The sequence below is a fragment of the Caretta caretta genome, chromosome 5 (genome assembly GCF_965140235.1).
Source record: "Caretta caretta isolate rCarCar2 chromosome 5, rCarCar1.hap1, whole genome shotgun sequence".
In the NCBI taxonomy this organism is placed as follows: domain Eukaryota; kingdom Metazoa; phylum Chordata; order Testudines; family Cheloniidae; genus Caretta; species Caretta caretta.
In genome coordinates this window covers 31,058,208-31,074,386 of record NC_134210.1, presented here as the reverse complement: position 1 = coordinate 31,074,386, position 16,179 = coordinate 31,058,208, and the positions used below count along the sequence as shown (strand labels likewise).

Genomic DNA, 16,179 nt, shown 5'->3' with positions numbered 1-16,179 from the left:
GTCACTATCCAGAGACAGAGTGTGCTTATTGAGGGAAGCTGGCACTCCCCTAAAGTATGCCCGTAATGGTCACAATGCTCCCTTTCTTGCTGTTTGCTTGCACTAACCACAAAAGGCACAAGTCTGTCTTGTAGTTGTGGCCTACGGCTCTTCCTGTACTTCTAGGAGGCCCCTCTGAGCCAGGGAGACTAGCAGAATCTCAACCATGGACCTAATACTGTTGTCAGCATGTCATACTACCTGTCCACTAGGATGAGATGGCCCTGGAACCCTCATAAAATCCCAAGGCCAAGAAATGGGAGCAGGGGGTAGAGAGAGATTCCTGCTGATGACCACTGTGGGCCATGCTGTGCAATACAAGGGTGATTTTAGCAATACTTAGCACTTACATGTACTGTAAATACATTAATTATAGCTTTTAAAATTGCATGTAGTACCAAACCAGTTCTAAACTGACACTTCAAAAAGAGAACGGTGATGTTAAAATAAAGAGTTGGTGTGCCTATAAATCAAAGGCAAAAGTCATCTTCCTGTGGTGTCTGCATGTTAGTAAATCCCTCCTAAAAGAAAAAACCCAAACATTTACGTTAATTGTCTCATAGGCTATAATGACGATAAAACTGTGATTTTCTGATTTAACATTTCTCAAACAGTTCTTCCTATCCACATCTGTAATATTTTAATAAAGAAAACAGGAAACTGCTATTATTGCATGGGACAACTTTAACATCTGCTAGAGCTTTTCAAAATGTGTGCTAGCTGTTAATTAAAAAAAATTCCTAGGAGCATAGAAACTATCAGTTACACTATTTAACAGAATAACAATTTTATACTGAACTAGAGAACAACCACAATCTTTTTTGTAGTCATCTCTTTTTGACTGTGAAGCCCTCTCAGACCTTTTGTCCTTCTGTGACTTCCTTCCCACAAGAGAGATGGGGTTGGACAAAAACCAGCTCTCCGGGTCTAATCAGCATAGAACTGGGGAGATGGAGAAGAGGGTCAAGAAGCAGAGAGACCTTGTAGGACCTTTACGAGCACAGATCTAAAGCCTGATTGCAAAATATCCACAGTGCTAGCTAATTCACACATCAGCGTATTCAATAAAAGTACATATGCTGCAAAGAACAGACTTTTGTCCTATATGTAACACCTCTGCTCTTCATAAACAAAACTGAGATGTATAAGGCACAAAGCTATCTCAGTGCCCCACTGTCATTCATTCTTCAATGTTTATTACTTTAATAACCTTGTTTGTACACAACTTGTTCTCTTCATGAGAGAACATTGGCTTTATTATGTGAGCCATCACGTAATCATACAGCCAAAGCCAACATGGTTCTAATTTTCTCCTTGTTCGCATACTAAGAATATTGATACGAGCACAGCAGTTAAATATGGTTTATTAGTGATTCTGCTTCCTTTGCTCTTTCTACAGTTGCCATGCAAGGATTAAAATACAACCTATATAAAAAGGACCATTTGAAAATTTCAAGAGGGGTGGATTTAAAAATTAGATAGGGGATTTTACATAACAGTTTCTTTAAATTAGGTAATAAGTTGGACCCAAAAATGTCAGTGTCCTAAATCAAGGTTGTGTGCAAAACTGGACTGGAGGTTCCAAAGTTCAGAGGGAGGTAAAGACAGATTAATAGACCAAATGATTTAAAGTTTCATTTTAACATTTTTCTTACGGACTTCTTGTTATCCAAATGTTTCATATCCATGCTTATGGAGATAAAGGTCCCACATCCAAAAAGGCCACTGAGATCAATGTCCTGGGAGCAACCATTCTTCCATTTTAAAACCATTTAATTCCAAGCAGAGTTTTTCACAACAAGATTTTAGGATAGGTGGCTGCAGCAAAATATCTAATTAGACATTTTTAGGAACTTGCATCTTTGAAAGTTTTAAACCAGCTACAATAGCATGTTCTGTTTCTTTTATACAACACTAAGGATCACATGAGAATAGTCTGTAACCTAATTAATGTAATATTTATTTTCTATGAGTGACTACAGAGCAACTGGATTATGCAAGTCACTGCCATTTTAGCAGAGGAATTTTTTCACCATCCTACACCAATCACAGTTGCTGGAACAATACCCAGTAAACTGGCAAATTCCATAAATTTAATATTTGAACCACTCTGCCTAGATATACGAACAAGGCGGCCCAACTTTCCCAATATTCAAACTCTTGAATGTAAAAAGTTCTCCTGTGGGATTGGAAAGTTTGCTCAAAGTATACACACAGCAGTGGAGCATAAAGTTTATGATTAAGTCATTACAAAGTAAATCTGCAGGATTGGAAGAAAGGAATTGCAGCCTATGGTGCCTCTTCTGATGCTTGAGTTTCCATCACTTTCCATCTCTGAAGAAATTGGAGTCCCACTATACTTTCCAGGTAAAAAAAAACTAACAGTTGATACAGCAGGAAATGAGTTATTCATTGCATCATCATCTCATTTTAAAAATACCAGAACAAAACACAAGTTTGACCCCTGGAGTCACAGGCTAACGTTTCATTAAGTACTCCTTTTTAAGAGCCATGTTAATACAATTTACACTATGCCATCACTTTGTAAGGTTGAATATGAAATGCAAGTTATTGTGTTGCAAAGTGCTTTCATTCCAGAGGATTGCAGATTACTTTACCGATTTATTCATTCAAGTTATATACTGGGATCACTTCACCCCTCACTGAAATGCAAGCCACATCTGAAGTCAAAACAGATAGTAACAGTAGAATGCAAAACGACACACAGTTTAGGGCAGAAAGTGAATGGGATACTCGATAGTAGAAAGTGCAGGAGAAATGTAGGAAGGCAGAATTTAGTTACTGAACTTGGAATGTGGCTTGGGACATGGTATTAACGTAGTTTAAAAAAATAAATCATGGACATTTTATTCACTATCCAGGTGCAGGAACTCTTACAATTTAACCAAATTTTGGTACCGCAAAGGGTCCTGGCTCCAAGTTGTAATCAATCAAGAGGAAGAGAAAGCTACCTATTGAATCAAGGCCTCTGACTGCTGCTCCTGGATAGGATACCTACAAGAAAGAGCTAAGTTCTGACCAGATCCAAACTTGAAGAGAACAGCTTCCTTTTTACCCTGGGAAACCTGTCTGCAAGATTGCCTGAAGTTAGATTGTGTACTTAAGTAAGCAAATATAGGGAGATCATCATCCACTTGTATTTTAAATGTCATCGAGTGTAGAAATGTCTAACTTAGATTATTGGTACCATTACAACAATCTACGACCCCCAGCTGAAAGGACTAATAGTGAACTACATACTAAAAATATAAGAATTTTACCTCTTAAGATCAAGATGATTTAAAAAAACAAACAAACTTTTATTCAAATTTTAATCAAGAGCTTGTCAGCTCAGGACTGGTAACTATTGGTGAAAAATAGAAGCATCCAAAGAGATTTTGCTACAAAGGGCATAAAACAAACCTGCCCTGCCTTCAGTATAATGTTGATGCTATGACTCCCAAAGTGGAGTGTCAGGCTAGTTACCTTTTTAGGCTATGCTATACTGAAGAGGAGATGACCAATGATTATGAACAAAAACCACATTCTTTAAACTTTTTTAATAATTCTCTGATGTTTCATGATAAAACACAGTTCTAAAGTTAATCCTGGCACCTCTGATCCATAACAAATTACATTTTTCATTTCAAATACAAAGGAAAAGGCATTTTAAGAAAAGACTAACTTTTAGTTAGCTACATGCAAGCAGAAATAAGTTGGACACTGCAGCCAATAATACTCAAATCAGACTTGGTCAAGCAAAAAAATTAATATTCCATGATTACAAAATTGCCCTCTATTTAAGTCCCTTTTCTCCCCTCTCTCTCTTTTTCTTTTTGCACAGACCCAACAGAAATATAGCTATTAATACAATTATATTACGAGGCCATACATACTGCATTCAAACATAGCTGCCCCAGTGTGTTAAGTTAGAATTTAATGACTCAAGTATTCCTATGCAGTGTAACAACATATTCATGCTTATATGCTAATTTTATTTTTGAGCTTATAGAAAAGACAGATTTTTAAAAAGGCTGTTACTTTCATACATTATTACATTTCTTGATATACTACCTGTTCAAAAAATGGGTTTTAAGTTATCCTTACATAAAAACAGAGGTAGCTAAGTGGTAATATTTCTCAAATGCTATTGAGTTATGCAAGGTCCCAATACATGATGTGATTAAAAAAATCAGTTTTATAAACAGTTAGGATGGATCAATTTTAAACTTGCTTCATAGTAGTTTGTTTTCCCCAGATGTTAATGCTTTCTAACACAAATATAACTATTTGTATTTAGCTTTTGTCACTGAGGACAACTGCTACATCATTGTGCAAACATGATGAATTCATTTTATTAGGCAAATATTTGAGTTCCATTCAAGTACTCTTAACATAATAAAAATAAATTAGCACTATATGCCATAAACTGATTTACCGCTTAGCCGTACTTATTATGAAAATTTAAATAGTGCACTTAATTAGATTAAGGGAAAGTCAAATATTGAAAACATTGATTGTAAGATTGGTATGCTTTTACAGTCCCCAAACGACAGCTGATTAATTTTAAAAAATGGTAATAAAGAAACTCTTGATTTGCATTTTCTCCAGCATCTTAAATATGTTAGAAAGTGCCTTTTTCCAGCATTACAAAAATGTTGATTAAGAATGCATCAAAATACATTTGAAAGTAGCAAAATATAATTAAAAGTCAAAAGTGAACCAAAACTGAAATATCCTGCAGTGGACAAGATTTTGCAATCAGGTTAGTGTAGCAACTGCTGGTGCCCAAACAGAATTGATTGCGGGATTGGGGCCATTGTTTTCTCAGAACAGTTGAAATGGCAACAACTGTAGGAAGGGATAAAGATTTGAATTAGTTGCATTTGCTGAAAAATATTTCAGCACTTTAGGTGCATATGTTTATATCATGTCATACTTGGAAACTAATGAAACAGGTCCATGAAATCCTACATTTCAATTTATATTACCTAGGTGACTACCAGGGAGAGGAAAAAAATTCAGTCCAACTGGATTCATCTAAAGATGAACTCATTCTGCTGAAGTGTTGCTGATTCATTGCATCCATAAAACCCACAACAAAAACACAATTCAGGTTTTTCTAGACACTTAACGTAGTATTGATTTTTTTCAGATGTCAAAATTATATAAGCCAATTTATGCACTCGTGTTTTTTTCTCATAACTTTGCCTTACATTCTGATGTACAAAATAATGGTCTTTTTGTTTTTCATACTGGCCAAATATTAACTTTGATAAGTGATTATCAGTATTTACATCTGGTAGGATTCTCTGACTTTGGCCTGCAGGGCATCACAGGTCTTCTTGGCATCTCCTAAAAGCATAGCGGTGTTGGGTTTGTAAAAGATAGGATTGTCCACAGCTGCGTAACCGACACCCAGAGATCTCTTCATAACAATGATCTGCAAAGGGAAGAGTTTATATTTGACATAGCACATATCAACCTTCTCCCTCAGTGCAGGAGATTTGAAAATAATCTCAATACACAAAATAAAAAAACAAGTGATTTGATATTATGTCCTGCAATAGATGACTTTATGGGTGCCAATATACAGAATATACTACTTGCAAGTCAATGTCACTCTGTCACATGAACAGGGTAGACAGGTGGCTTCCAAGTAATGTTCCACATTTCCATGCAGGAAACATAGGTTTGATTCTCAGTCTCCACCTCACCCCCGGCATAGGTAAGGTGTGTTCCTAGACCCAGGGAAGGAATGGCTTGCTTTAATCAAAAGCAAGACCAATGGCTGACTAGGGACTGTACTGGCACACACAAGCCCTAACCCAATGCTCTCCAGCCACTGAGGGTATGACTACACTACAGCTGGGAGAGAGCGCCTCCCAGCCTGGGTAGACAGACTTACCCCAGCTCGGCTCGAGCTAGCATGCTAAGAATAGCAATATGAATGTTGTGACTTGGGTGGCAGCTCAGGCTCTGGGTCCAAGCATGACTAGCTAGCCCAAGCCTCTGCTGGGTCCACACTACTAGTTTTAGGATGTTAGCTCACATGAAGCTAGCACAAGTCAGTCTACCCAGGCTGAGAGTCTCACGCCGAGCTGCAGTCTAGACTTACCCTGACGACGGCTAGGAGCGTGAAGAATTATTATACTAAAACACTCCCAAGGGTGCACTGGACGCTGTACAAAATACTAAAGAAGTTAAAAATACAATGAAAATGGATGTAACAAAATGCAGGATGTGACACCTTAATTGCAAGCGCATGTAGCATCTCAGATCCACAGCACTTGAGACTGGGTAATAATGATCCGGTTAAAAAGTCTTATTGCACACACAAGTTACCTATGGAAACTCTACTCTTGACCACTGCATTTAAAGTTTACTGCGCGGGAAAGAACACATTTAATTAACTGGGCAGAAAAAGCTGACTGCAGAAAGATGTCAGGAAGGCCCTTAAAGCATGATTAAAGAATCCCCTGACATCACTCCCTAATGTTTGATTGCAATGACTGGGAAGTGGATAAAGTGAATGATCATCTTTTAAACGTGAGTTACCTAAAGTCCATTGTTGGCTGCAATATTGAGTTGATTCAATTCTCCTCAAGAGTCTTCTGTGCTCTCAAAGGTGCTTAGTTCTAATCCACAGTTAACTGTTTCAGGCTGTGGAGCTCCAAGAAGCAGGCATAGCTTGGCAAAATGGTGCCTTCTTAGTCACTACAGCTTAACAGATTTTCATCCTCTAGAAGTTGAGCAATTTAAGACTATGCCAGCTTCAGGAGCACAGGTTTTTCCAACCTTCAGTGAAGTCTCTTGTTCGCCACAATCTTTTCATCTGATGTAGGATAGCTCTACATTATTTTTACACCTTATATATCACAAAGGAACCGAAGCAAGACTTTGGCACTCAAGAATATTATACAAATAAAGCAACTGCTTTCTATTAGAACCCAGCCTCTCGGTAACAACAACCAAAAGAAATATTTGCGGGAAGGTCCTGCACCAATAGTTGATAAGATCACATTCCTGGTAACTATTTTCCAAGATAACCAGTTGTGAAATAATGGGTTGTCGGTTCTGAAGAAACTGTTTAGAAGAAACAAATACGTTTGGGATAATTAATGCTAGAGCCAATTAAGGAGATTAATCAGTGGACTTGGAGGTAGGGAAGTTACTGGAGCATAATGTGAAATGAGGCCATAACAAAGCATTCTGCATGGATAAAACATGCTTATATGTATTCCTCCAATCATGATAAAGGGCTACTGAGAGAACACTAATAATAACCCCATCACTCTGAGCACTTGAGTGTTTCAGGATGGCAAATCTGAATACTGAGAATTCACACTAGTGACAAGGAATAATTGAGAACATTTGTACTGCTGCACTGATACAGATACTGTTGGGGTGAGGTGTGGATAAGAGGTAGAGTTACATTTAAGAATTTTCTACATGCTAGATCATTTTTCAAATCAGACTAACTCCTTTGGCTGCTTTATTAGTTTCACTATCTGGGGAATGACAGCTAATAAGGAAACGACATGGCTGTCTGTCCACTCCACCCTCCCCCAGGCCAACAGTGCCAAATATACTTGCCAACCTAATTCTACTCTTTAGCCTCATCAGTTGTAGCCACCATTAGCTTCACTGGATCAGAGCACAGCAGTATGATTGTATTGCAACATTACTAACGCTCTGCAGTGCACTTCTGGAGCACAGAATATTCTGTTGTGCACAGTGCAGAACATGGTGGGGAAACTTCGTATGCAAACAGAAAAAGGAGGATAATCCTATTAGCATCTCCAACCAAAAGCGGTTTTAAAAAAAGGTGGATAAACGAGGTTGCTACTATGTTCTATTTGTTCGCCTTACCTGTTTTGACTTCCAAACTTCTAGAACTGGCATTCCAGCAATGATCGAGTTAGGATCCTCTTGAGCTGCTGAATTAACTGTATCATTAGCACCAATAACAAGGACCAGGTCAGTTTCTGCATTAAAAAAATAAAAAGGAAAAAACAGAACTTGAAAAATCAGGAACCACAATACAGAAGTTACTATGAATATTGATTTGCATTACGATAGCACCTACAGTGCCAACAGAGAGTGTACAGTGCCTCACACAATGGAGCCCCAAACTCATTGGAAGAGTCCCTACCCTGAACAGCTTACAACTTAAATACAGGTTTCAGAGTAGCAGCAGTGTTAGTCTGTATCCATAAAAAGAAAAGGAGGACTTGTGGCACCTTAGCCCTGGTCTACACTAGGAGTTGAGGTCGAATTTAGCAGCGTTAAATCGATTTAACCCTGCACCCGTCCACACGACGAAGCACTTTTTTTCAACTTAAAGGGCTCTTAAAATTGATTTCCTTACTCCACCCCCGACAAGGGGATTAGCGCTGAAATCGGCCTTCCTGGGTCGAATTTGGGGTACTGTGGACACAATTAGATGGTATTGGCCTCCCAGAGTGCTCCACTGTTACCATTATGGACAGCACTTTCAGTTCAGATGCACTGGCCAGGTAAAGGCCCGCAAACTTTTGAATTTCAATTTCCTGTTTGGCCAGCATGGCAAGCTGCAGGTGAGTGCAGAGCTCATCAGCAGAGGTGACCACGATGGAGTCCCAGAATCGCAAAAGAGCTCCAGCATGGACCGAACGGGAGGTACGGGATCTGATCGCTGTATGGGGAGAGGAATCCGTGCTATCAGAACTCCGTTCCAGTTTTCGAAAGGCCAAAACATTTGTCAAAAATTTCCCAGGGCATGAAGGACAGAGGCCATAACAGGGACCCGAAGCAGTGCCGCATGAAACTTAAGGAGCTGATGCAAGCCTACCAGAAAACCAGAGAGGCGAACGGCCGCTCCGGGTCAGAGCCCCAAACATGCCACTTCTATGATGAGCTGCATGCCATTTTAGGGGGTTCAGCCACCATTACCCCAGCTGTGTTGTTTGACTCCTTCAATGGAGATGGAGGCAACACGGAAGCAGGTTTTGGGGACGAGGAAGATGATGATGATGAGGTTGTAGATAGCTCACAGCAAGCAAGCGGAGAAACCAGTTTTCCCGACAGCCAGGAACTGTTTCTCATCCTGGACCAATGAAACCAGTACCCCCGAACCCACCCAAGGCTGCCTCCCGGATCTGCCAGGCGGAGAAGGAACCTCTGGTGAGTGTACCTTTTAAAATACTATACATGGTTTAAAAGCAAGCATGTTTAATGATTAATTTGCCCTGGTATGCGCAGCTCTCCTGGATGTACTCCCAAAGCCTTTGCAAAAGGTTTCTGGGGAGGGCAGCCTTATTCTGTCCACCATGGTAGGACACTTTACCACTCCAGGGCAGTAGCACGTATTCGGGAATCATTGTAGAACAAAGCATTGCAGTGTATGTTTGCTGGCATTCAAACAACATCTGTTCTTTATCTCTTTTGTGTTATCTTCAGGAGAGTGATATCATTCATGGTCACCTGGTTGAAATAGGGTGCTTTTCTTCAGGGGACACTCAGAGGTGCCCGTTCCTGCTGGGCTGTTTGCCTGTGGCTGAACAGAAATGTTCCCCGCTGTTAGCCACGGGGAGGGGGGAGGGGCTAGCCAAGTGGTGGGGGGAGGCAAAATGCGACCTTGGAACAAAAGCACATGTGCTGTGTATGTAATGTTAACAGCAAGGTTTACCGTGAAAGAGTGTACCCATTGTTTTATAAAATGTGTCTTTTTTTAAATACCACTATCCCTTTTTTTTCCTCCACCAGCTGCATGTGTTTCAAGGATCACAGGATCTTCTCATTCCCAGAGGCTAGTGAAGATTAGAAGGCGGAAAAAAACCACACTCGCGATAAAATGTTCTCTGAGCTCATGCTGTCCTCCCACACTGACAGACAACAGACGAATGCGTGGAGGCAGACAATGTCAGAGTGCAGGAAAGCACAAAATGACCACGAGGAGAGGTGGCGGGCTGAAGAGAGTAGGTGGTGGGCTGAAGAGAGGGCTGAAGCTGAAAGGTGGTGGCAGCATGATGAGAGGAGGCAGGATTCAATGCTGAGGCTGCTGGAGGATCAAACTAATATGCTCCAGCGTATGGTTGAGCTGCAGGAAAGGCAGCAGGAGCACAGACTGCCACTATAGCCCCTATGGAACCAACCGCCCTCCTCCCCAAGTTCCATAGCCTCCTCACCCAGACGCCCAAGAACACAGTGGTGGGGCCTCCAGCCACTCCACCCCACAGGATAGCCCAAGCAACAGAAGGCTGGCATTCAATAAGTTTTAAACTTTTATAGTGCCTGTGTGGCCTTGTCCTTCCCTCCTCCACCACCCCTCCTGGGCTACCTTGGTAGTTATCCCCCTATTTGTGTGATGAATGAATAAAGAATGCATGAATGTGAAGCAACAATGACTTTATTGCCTCTGCAAGCGGTGATCGAAGGGAGGACGGGAGGGTGGTTAGCTTACAGGGAACTAGAGTGAACCAAGGGGCGGGGATTTTCATCAAGGAGAAACAAACAGAACTTTCACACCGTAGCCTGGCCAGTCATGAAACTGGTTTTCAAAGCTTCTCTGATGCGCACCGCGCCCTCCTGTGCTCTTGTAACTGCCCTGGTGTCTGGCTATGCGTAACCAGCAGCCAGGCGATTTGCCTCACCTCCCACCCCGCAATAAACGTCTCCCCCTTACTCTCACAGATATTGTGGAGCGCACAGCAAGCAGTAATAACAGTGCGAATATTGGTTTCGCTGAGGTCTAACTGAGTCAGTAAACTGCGCCAGCGCGCTTTTAAACATGCAAACACACATTCTACCACCATTCTGCACTTGCTCAGCCTGTAGTTGAACAGCTCCTGACTACTGTCCAGGCTGCCTGTGTACAGCTTCATGAGCCAGGGCATTAAGGGGTAGGCTGGGTCCCCAAGGATAACTAAAGGCATTTCCACATCCCTAACTGTTATTTTCTGGTCTGGGAATAAAGTCCCTTCCAGAAGCTTTTGAAGCAGACCAGAGTTCCTGAAGATGTGAGAGTCATGTACCTTTCCCGGCCATCCCACGCTGATGTTGGTGAAACGTCCCTTGTGATCCACCAGTGCTTGCAGCACTACTGAAAAGTACCCCTTGTGGTTTATGTACTTGCTGGCTTGGTGCTCCGGTACCAAGATAGGGATATGGGTTCCATCTATGGCCCCACCACAGTTAGGGAATCCCATTGCAGCAAAGCCATCCACTATGACCTGCACATTTCCCAGGATCACTACCCTTGATATCAACAGATCTTTGACAGCGTTGGCTACTTGCATCACAGCAGCCCCCACACTAGATTTGACCAGTCCAAATTGATTCGCGACTGGCTGGTAGCTGTCTGGCGTTGCAAGCTTCCACAGGGCTATTGCCATTCGCTTCTCAACTGTGAGGGCTTCTCTCATCTTGGTATTCATGCGCTTCAGGGCAGGGGAAAGCAAGTCACAAAGTTCCATGAAAGTGCCCTTATGCATGGAAAGTTTCGCAGCCACTGGGAATCGTCCCAGACCTGCAACACTATGTGGTCCCACCAGTCTGTGCTTGTTTCCTGAGCCCAAAATCGGCGTTCCACTGCATGAACCTGCCCCATTAGCACCATGATGCCCACATTGCCAGGGCCCTTCTTTGAGAGAAGTCTGTGTCCATGTCCTCATCACTCTCGTCACCATGCTGACGTCACCTACTTGCCTGGTTTTTGCTTTGTCAGGTTCCGGTGCTGCATATACTGCTGGATAATGCGTGTGGTGTTTAATGTGCTCCTAATTGCCAAAGTGATCTGAGCGGGCTCCATGCTTGCCATGGTATGGCGTCTGTACAGAAAAAAGGCACAGAACGATTGTCTGCTGTTGCTCTGATGGAAGGAGGGGCGACTGACAACATGGCTTACAGGGTTGGCTTACAGGGAATTAAAATCAACAAAGGGGGTGGCTTTGCGAGAAACTGAATGGCCCCCTCCAGGATAGAACTCAAAACTGAGGTTAGCAGGCCGTTGATTTCATGGACGAAGGGAGGAGAAAATGAATACAAAACAAATCTGGTCTATTTCTTGTTTTGAGCCACTTCATCTATCTTTATACATCTTGCTGGCAGCAGACTGTGCAGTACGATCGCTGGCCATTGTCATCTCCTGGGTGCTCAGCAGAACACGGTGCAGTATGACTGCTGGCCATCATCTTTTGCTGGCTGCTGATTAAAAGACAGTGCACTGCCGGTAGAATTCAATCGCCATGAGACGAAACTTAAAAGGGAAGTGATCTGGCTGAGTCACTCCTGTGTTTGCCCAGGCACCCCTGACCTCATCGAGGACGGTTAAAAGAGCACCCAGGACTTCGACGACGGCTACCAGTCATACTGCACTGTCTGCTGCCAAAAGGCAATAAACTGCTGCTGTGTAGCAATGCAGTACCACGTCTGCCAGCACCCAGGAGACATACGGTGACAGTTAGCTGAGCGGGCTCCATGCTTGCCGTGGTATGGCGTCTGCATAGGTAACTCAAGAAAAAAAAGGCTCAAAATGATTGTCTGCCCTTGCTTTCACGGAGGAGGGAGGGAGGGGGGCCTGACGATATGTACCCAGAACCACCAGCGACAATGTTTTAGCCCCATCAGGCACTGGGATTTCTACCCAATATTCAAATGGGTGGTGGAGACTGCAGGATAGCTACCCACAGTGCAATGCTCCAGAAGTCGACAGTTGCCTCGGTACTGTGGACACACTCCGCCGACTACATACACTTAGAGCATTTGTGTGGGGACACACACAATCGACTGTATAAAACTGCTTTCTACAAAACCGACTTCTATAAATTCAACCTAATTTCGTAGTGTAGACATACTCTTAGGTACTAACAAATTTATTAGAGCGTAAGCTTTCGTGAGCTACAGCTCACTTCATCAGATGCATACAGTGGAAAATATAGTGGGAAGATTTTATATACACAGAGAACATGAAACAATGGGTGTTACCATACAAACTGTAACAAGAGTGATCAGGAAAGGTGAGCTATTACCAGCAGGAGAGCGGGGGGTGGAGGGGGAACCTTTTGTAGTGATAATCAAGGTGGGCCTTGATTTCCAGCAGTTTACAAGGACAGTAGCAGGGGAAATAAACAAGGGGAAATAGTTTTACTTTGTGTAATGACACATCCACTCCCAGTCTTTATTCAAGCCTAAGTTAACTGTATCCAGTTTGCAAATTAATTCCACTTCAGCAGTCTCTCATTGGAGTCTGTTTTTGAAGTTTTTTTGTTGAAGAATTGCCACTTTTGGGTCTGTAATCGAGTGACCAAAGAGATTGAAGTGTTCTCCGACTGGTTTTTGAAGGTTATAATTCATGACGTCTGATTTGTGTCCATTTATTCTTTTACGTAGAGACTGTCCGGTTTGGCCAATGTACATGGCAGAGGGGCATTGCTGGCACATGACGGCATATATCACATTGGTAGATGCTCAGGTGAACGAGCCTCTGATAGTGTGGCTGATGTGATTAGGCCCTATGATGGTGTCTCCTGAATAGATACATTGGCTAAACTGGACAGTATCTAGTACCATTATCTCCTGTTGACCAGCCACTACAGGGAGATGAGACACACCACATACCATTGGTTTCACAGCTATTAGGCCTTCACAGCAAAGTAATGTATAGATCAGAAATCCTATGCTGAATTTCAGGTTCTGGAGAGGAGTGTTCTCTAGTGGTTAGAGATCTTTTAGCCCATTCCCAGCCGATCCCTTAGCATGCATATCCCTTCCAGCCTGTTCCCTCTGCTCTTATGTTCCCCACACTATTTCTGTTCCCCACCCACCCACCTATATTCCTACCCATCCCAATCTGTTTCTGTTCCCTTCTATTCTTGTTCCTGTTCCTTCCCATCCTTAGCCTGTCTACATCTCCTCTCTACTCCTTAATCCTCTACCTTTGAGTCAGCATGAGTCTTCCCTCTCGTCCATGCTCCCTCAGCATCAACAGGGGAAGCAGTGAGAATACAGAAAGGGGCCGGGGGGAGGGGGGGAACACTGCCCTCAGGTCTCGTACTTGGTGCCATAGCCAAGGGAAAGTCCTGCTCAACCCCTGCAGCCTTGAGTTGGAGCATGCTCAGTGCAGATGGAACTTTGCAGAATTTAGTTGCCAGCCTCTAGCAAACCTCTACTGAACATGTGCCATGGCAATTTTCAGAGGCTTATTCCTTGGCCAAATTTGTGTAAACATTCATGAGGACAGTAAGAGGCACCTTTCTGACTCCAAGGTAACCCCTCTGCCCCATTTCAAGTCTCTGCTCCAGAATATGAAAGGTTAAAACTTGTTAATGAAGCATCTGTAAGAATGTTTTAATCCTTGGCAAAACAAACACTTTTGTCTAACAATGTTCACAAACAGCTGAACTGGTTTTGCTGAAACTTTCCAAAAGATTCAGCCTGAATGGTTAAAAGTTGGTAAATTTATAAAGCATATAATAAGAGAGTCTTCTAATAGAAAGCATTAAGCAGAGCTGGAAACAAAGCTTACCGTTGAAGTTGCCTATTGTTATAGACGTGTGTGGACAAACGAACACACACAGTATATTATATCTGCCTCTATTTTCATTTGAAAAATAAACAAAACATAACCACTGCACGTTTCATATACTAGCAAATAACATAGTTTTCAAGTTATCACTCTCTCTAACCTGGGAAATCTTCATTGATCTCATCCATTTCCAGCACAATATCATATGGCACACCTGCTTCTGCTAGGAGCACATTCAGCTGACCAGGCATCCGACCAGCCACAGGGTGAATACCAAACCTAGCAACAAAACAAACAAACAAAAAAAAGAACATACCCATTAGCAGATATATCTTGTTTCATTTAATACTTTAAGGATGTGGCCAAGTGTGGGCTGGAATGCTAGTTCCTAAATGTGCTAATACCAAATACAGAATTACTAACAAAAAAATTAAATCTCCAAAGACAAATCACATGTATTTTTCAGTATTTCCTGGGAGTTTGGGGAGACAGAGTGGGAAGGAAGGAGCTATAGAAGAGGAAGATATTTGAAATCACATAAAGCCACTAGATTACGATTTTATATCTCAACCCTTCAGCCTCAAGGACCACAGATTAAATCCTTCAGCATAAAGCTGTGCCAAAACCAAATTCATGTGTTGGAAACCACAGGCAAGAAAAGCCCCTAAATTTGCCTCTTACCCTGAGACAAGATGGCCATTTATAAGGTTAAAGAACCACTGACGCATCCAGGACAAGAGAAAAAGTTTCCAATTCTGACAGATTTTAATTGGAAATTGAGTAGATTTTAACATTTATTTAATGGAACAAGCCCTTTTAGTATGCTGATCCACACGGAAGCTGCCTCTGGAGACCCTGTAACAATGAGAATGACAGAGGCACTCCCAATTACAGCAGCAGAGGAACTAGTGGCAGAGGCTTTCAAGATAAGTGAATGGGAAGTGTCAGGAAATACATCACTGGTGAACAACACAGCAACAGTGAAGTAAAGTTTCCACAAGGTAATATTCTACTTCAATAGGGTGGGGTTTTAAAAACTATTTTAAAGATAATTGCCTTTTTCCTGCTCCCTTTTGGCTGACAAATCCTTCTCTCACCAGCCAAAGTGAAACATATATGCCAAATGTTTGTGTGTATCTCCCAAACAATACTAGAAGAATTAAAAACATATGAATGGCATATTTGTCTTTGGCTCCCAAAACAGATGTTGGGAAGGCTCCTTAGGTTATCAAGAGCTGCAAATGCTACATATAGTTAGGGGTGTGACCAGAATCAACAACTCTCCCATGAAAAATGGAACATGATGTGGGGTGTTCCACAACCAAAAGGTATCTCCCAACTTTCTCCAGAAAAATCTTCAAGGTTAAGTTAGAGAGAATACTTTACTCTGTTGGTTACAAATAAAATATATCCTTTCAAGAATTCAGACTGGAACACAAGAGTTTCCTTAAATGAAAGTTTGTCCCAATTATCTAGGACTTCAGCCGCTTCTGGATAAAATTATTTTAATTTCTGAAAGATGGGAACCATTGAATTTATCAGGGTAACAAGAGTAATTGCCATAAAATTACTCTCATGAAATGGAAGATTAAACTGGGGCGAGGGGGAGAAGGCTGTGTGCTCTACTTTATTTA

General features: G+C 41.9%; 1 protein-coding gene across 6 annotated transcripts in view; it reads right to left on the bottom strand.

The window, feature by feature from the left end:
- Positions 1-3,584: 3,584 nt before the first annotated feature.
- The window catches only part of NNT (nicotinamide nucleotide transhydrogenase), an 86,276-nt gene continuing 73,681 nt past the window's right edge, over positions 3,585-16,179 (bottom strand). For all 6 annotated transcript variants that reach the window (XM_075128462.1, XM_048851051.2, XM_048851054.2 and 3 more), the window contains 3 exons: positions 14,706-14,824; positions 7,912-8,027; positions 3,585-5,482 (listed from right to left, as the gene is read on the bottom strand). In XM_075128462.1, coding sequence (XP_074984563.1) covers positions 5,333-5,482; positions 7,912-8,027; positions 14,706-14,824 — 385 coding nt within the window. In that variant the 3' untranslated portion in view covers positions 3,585-5,332. The remainder of the gene's footprint in view (positions 5,483-7,911; positions 8,028-14,705; positions 14,825-16,179) is intronic.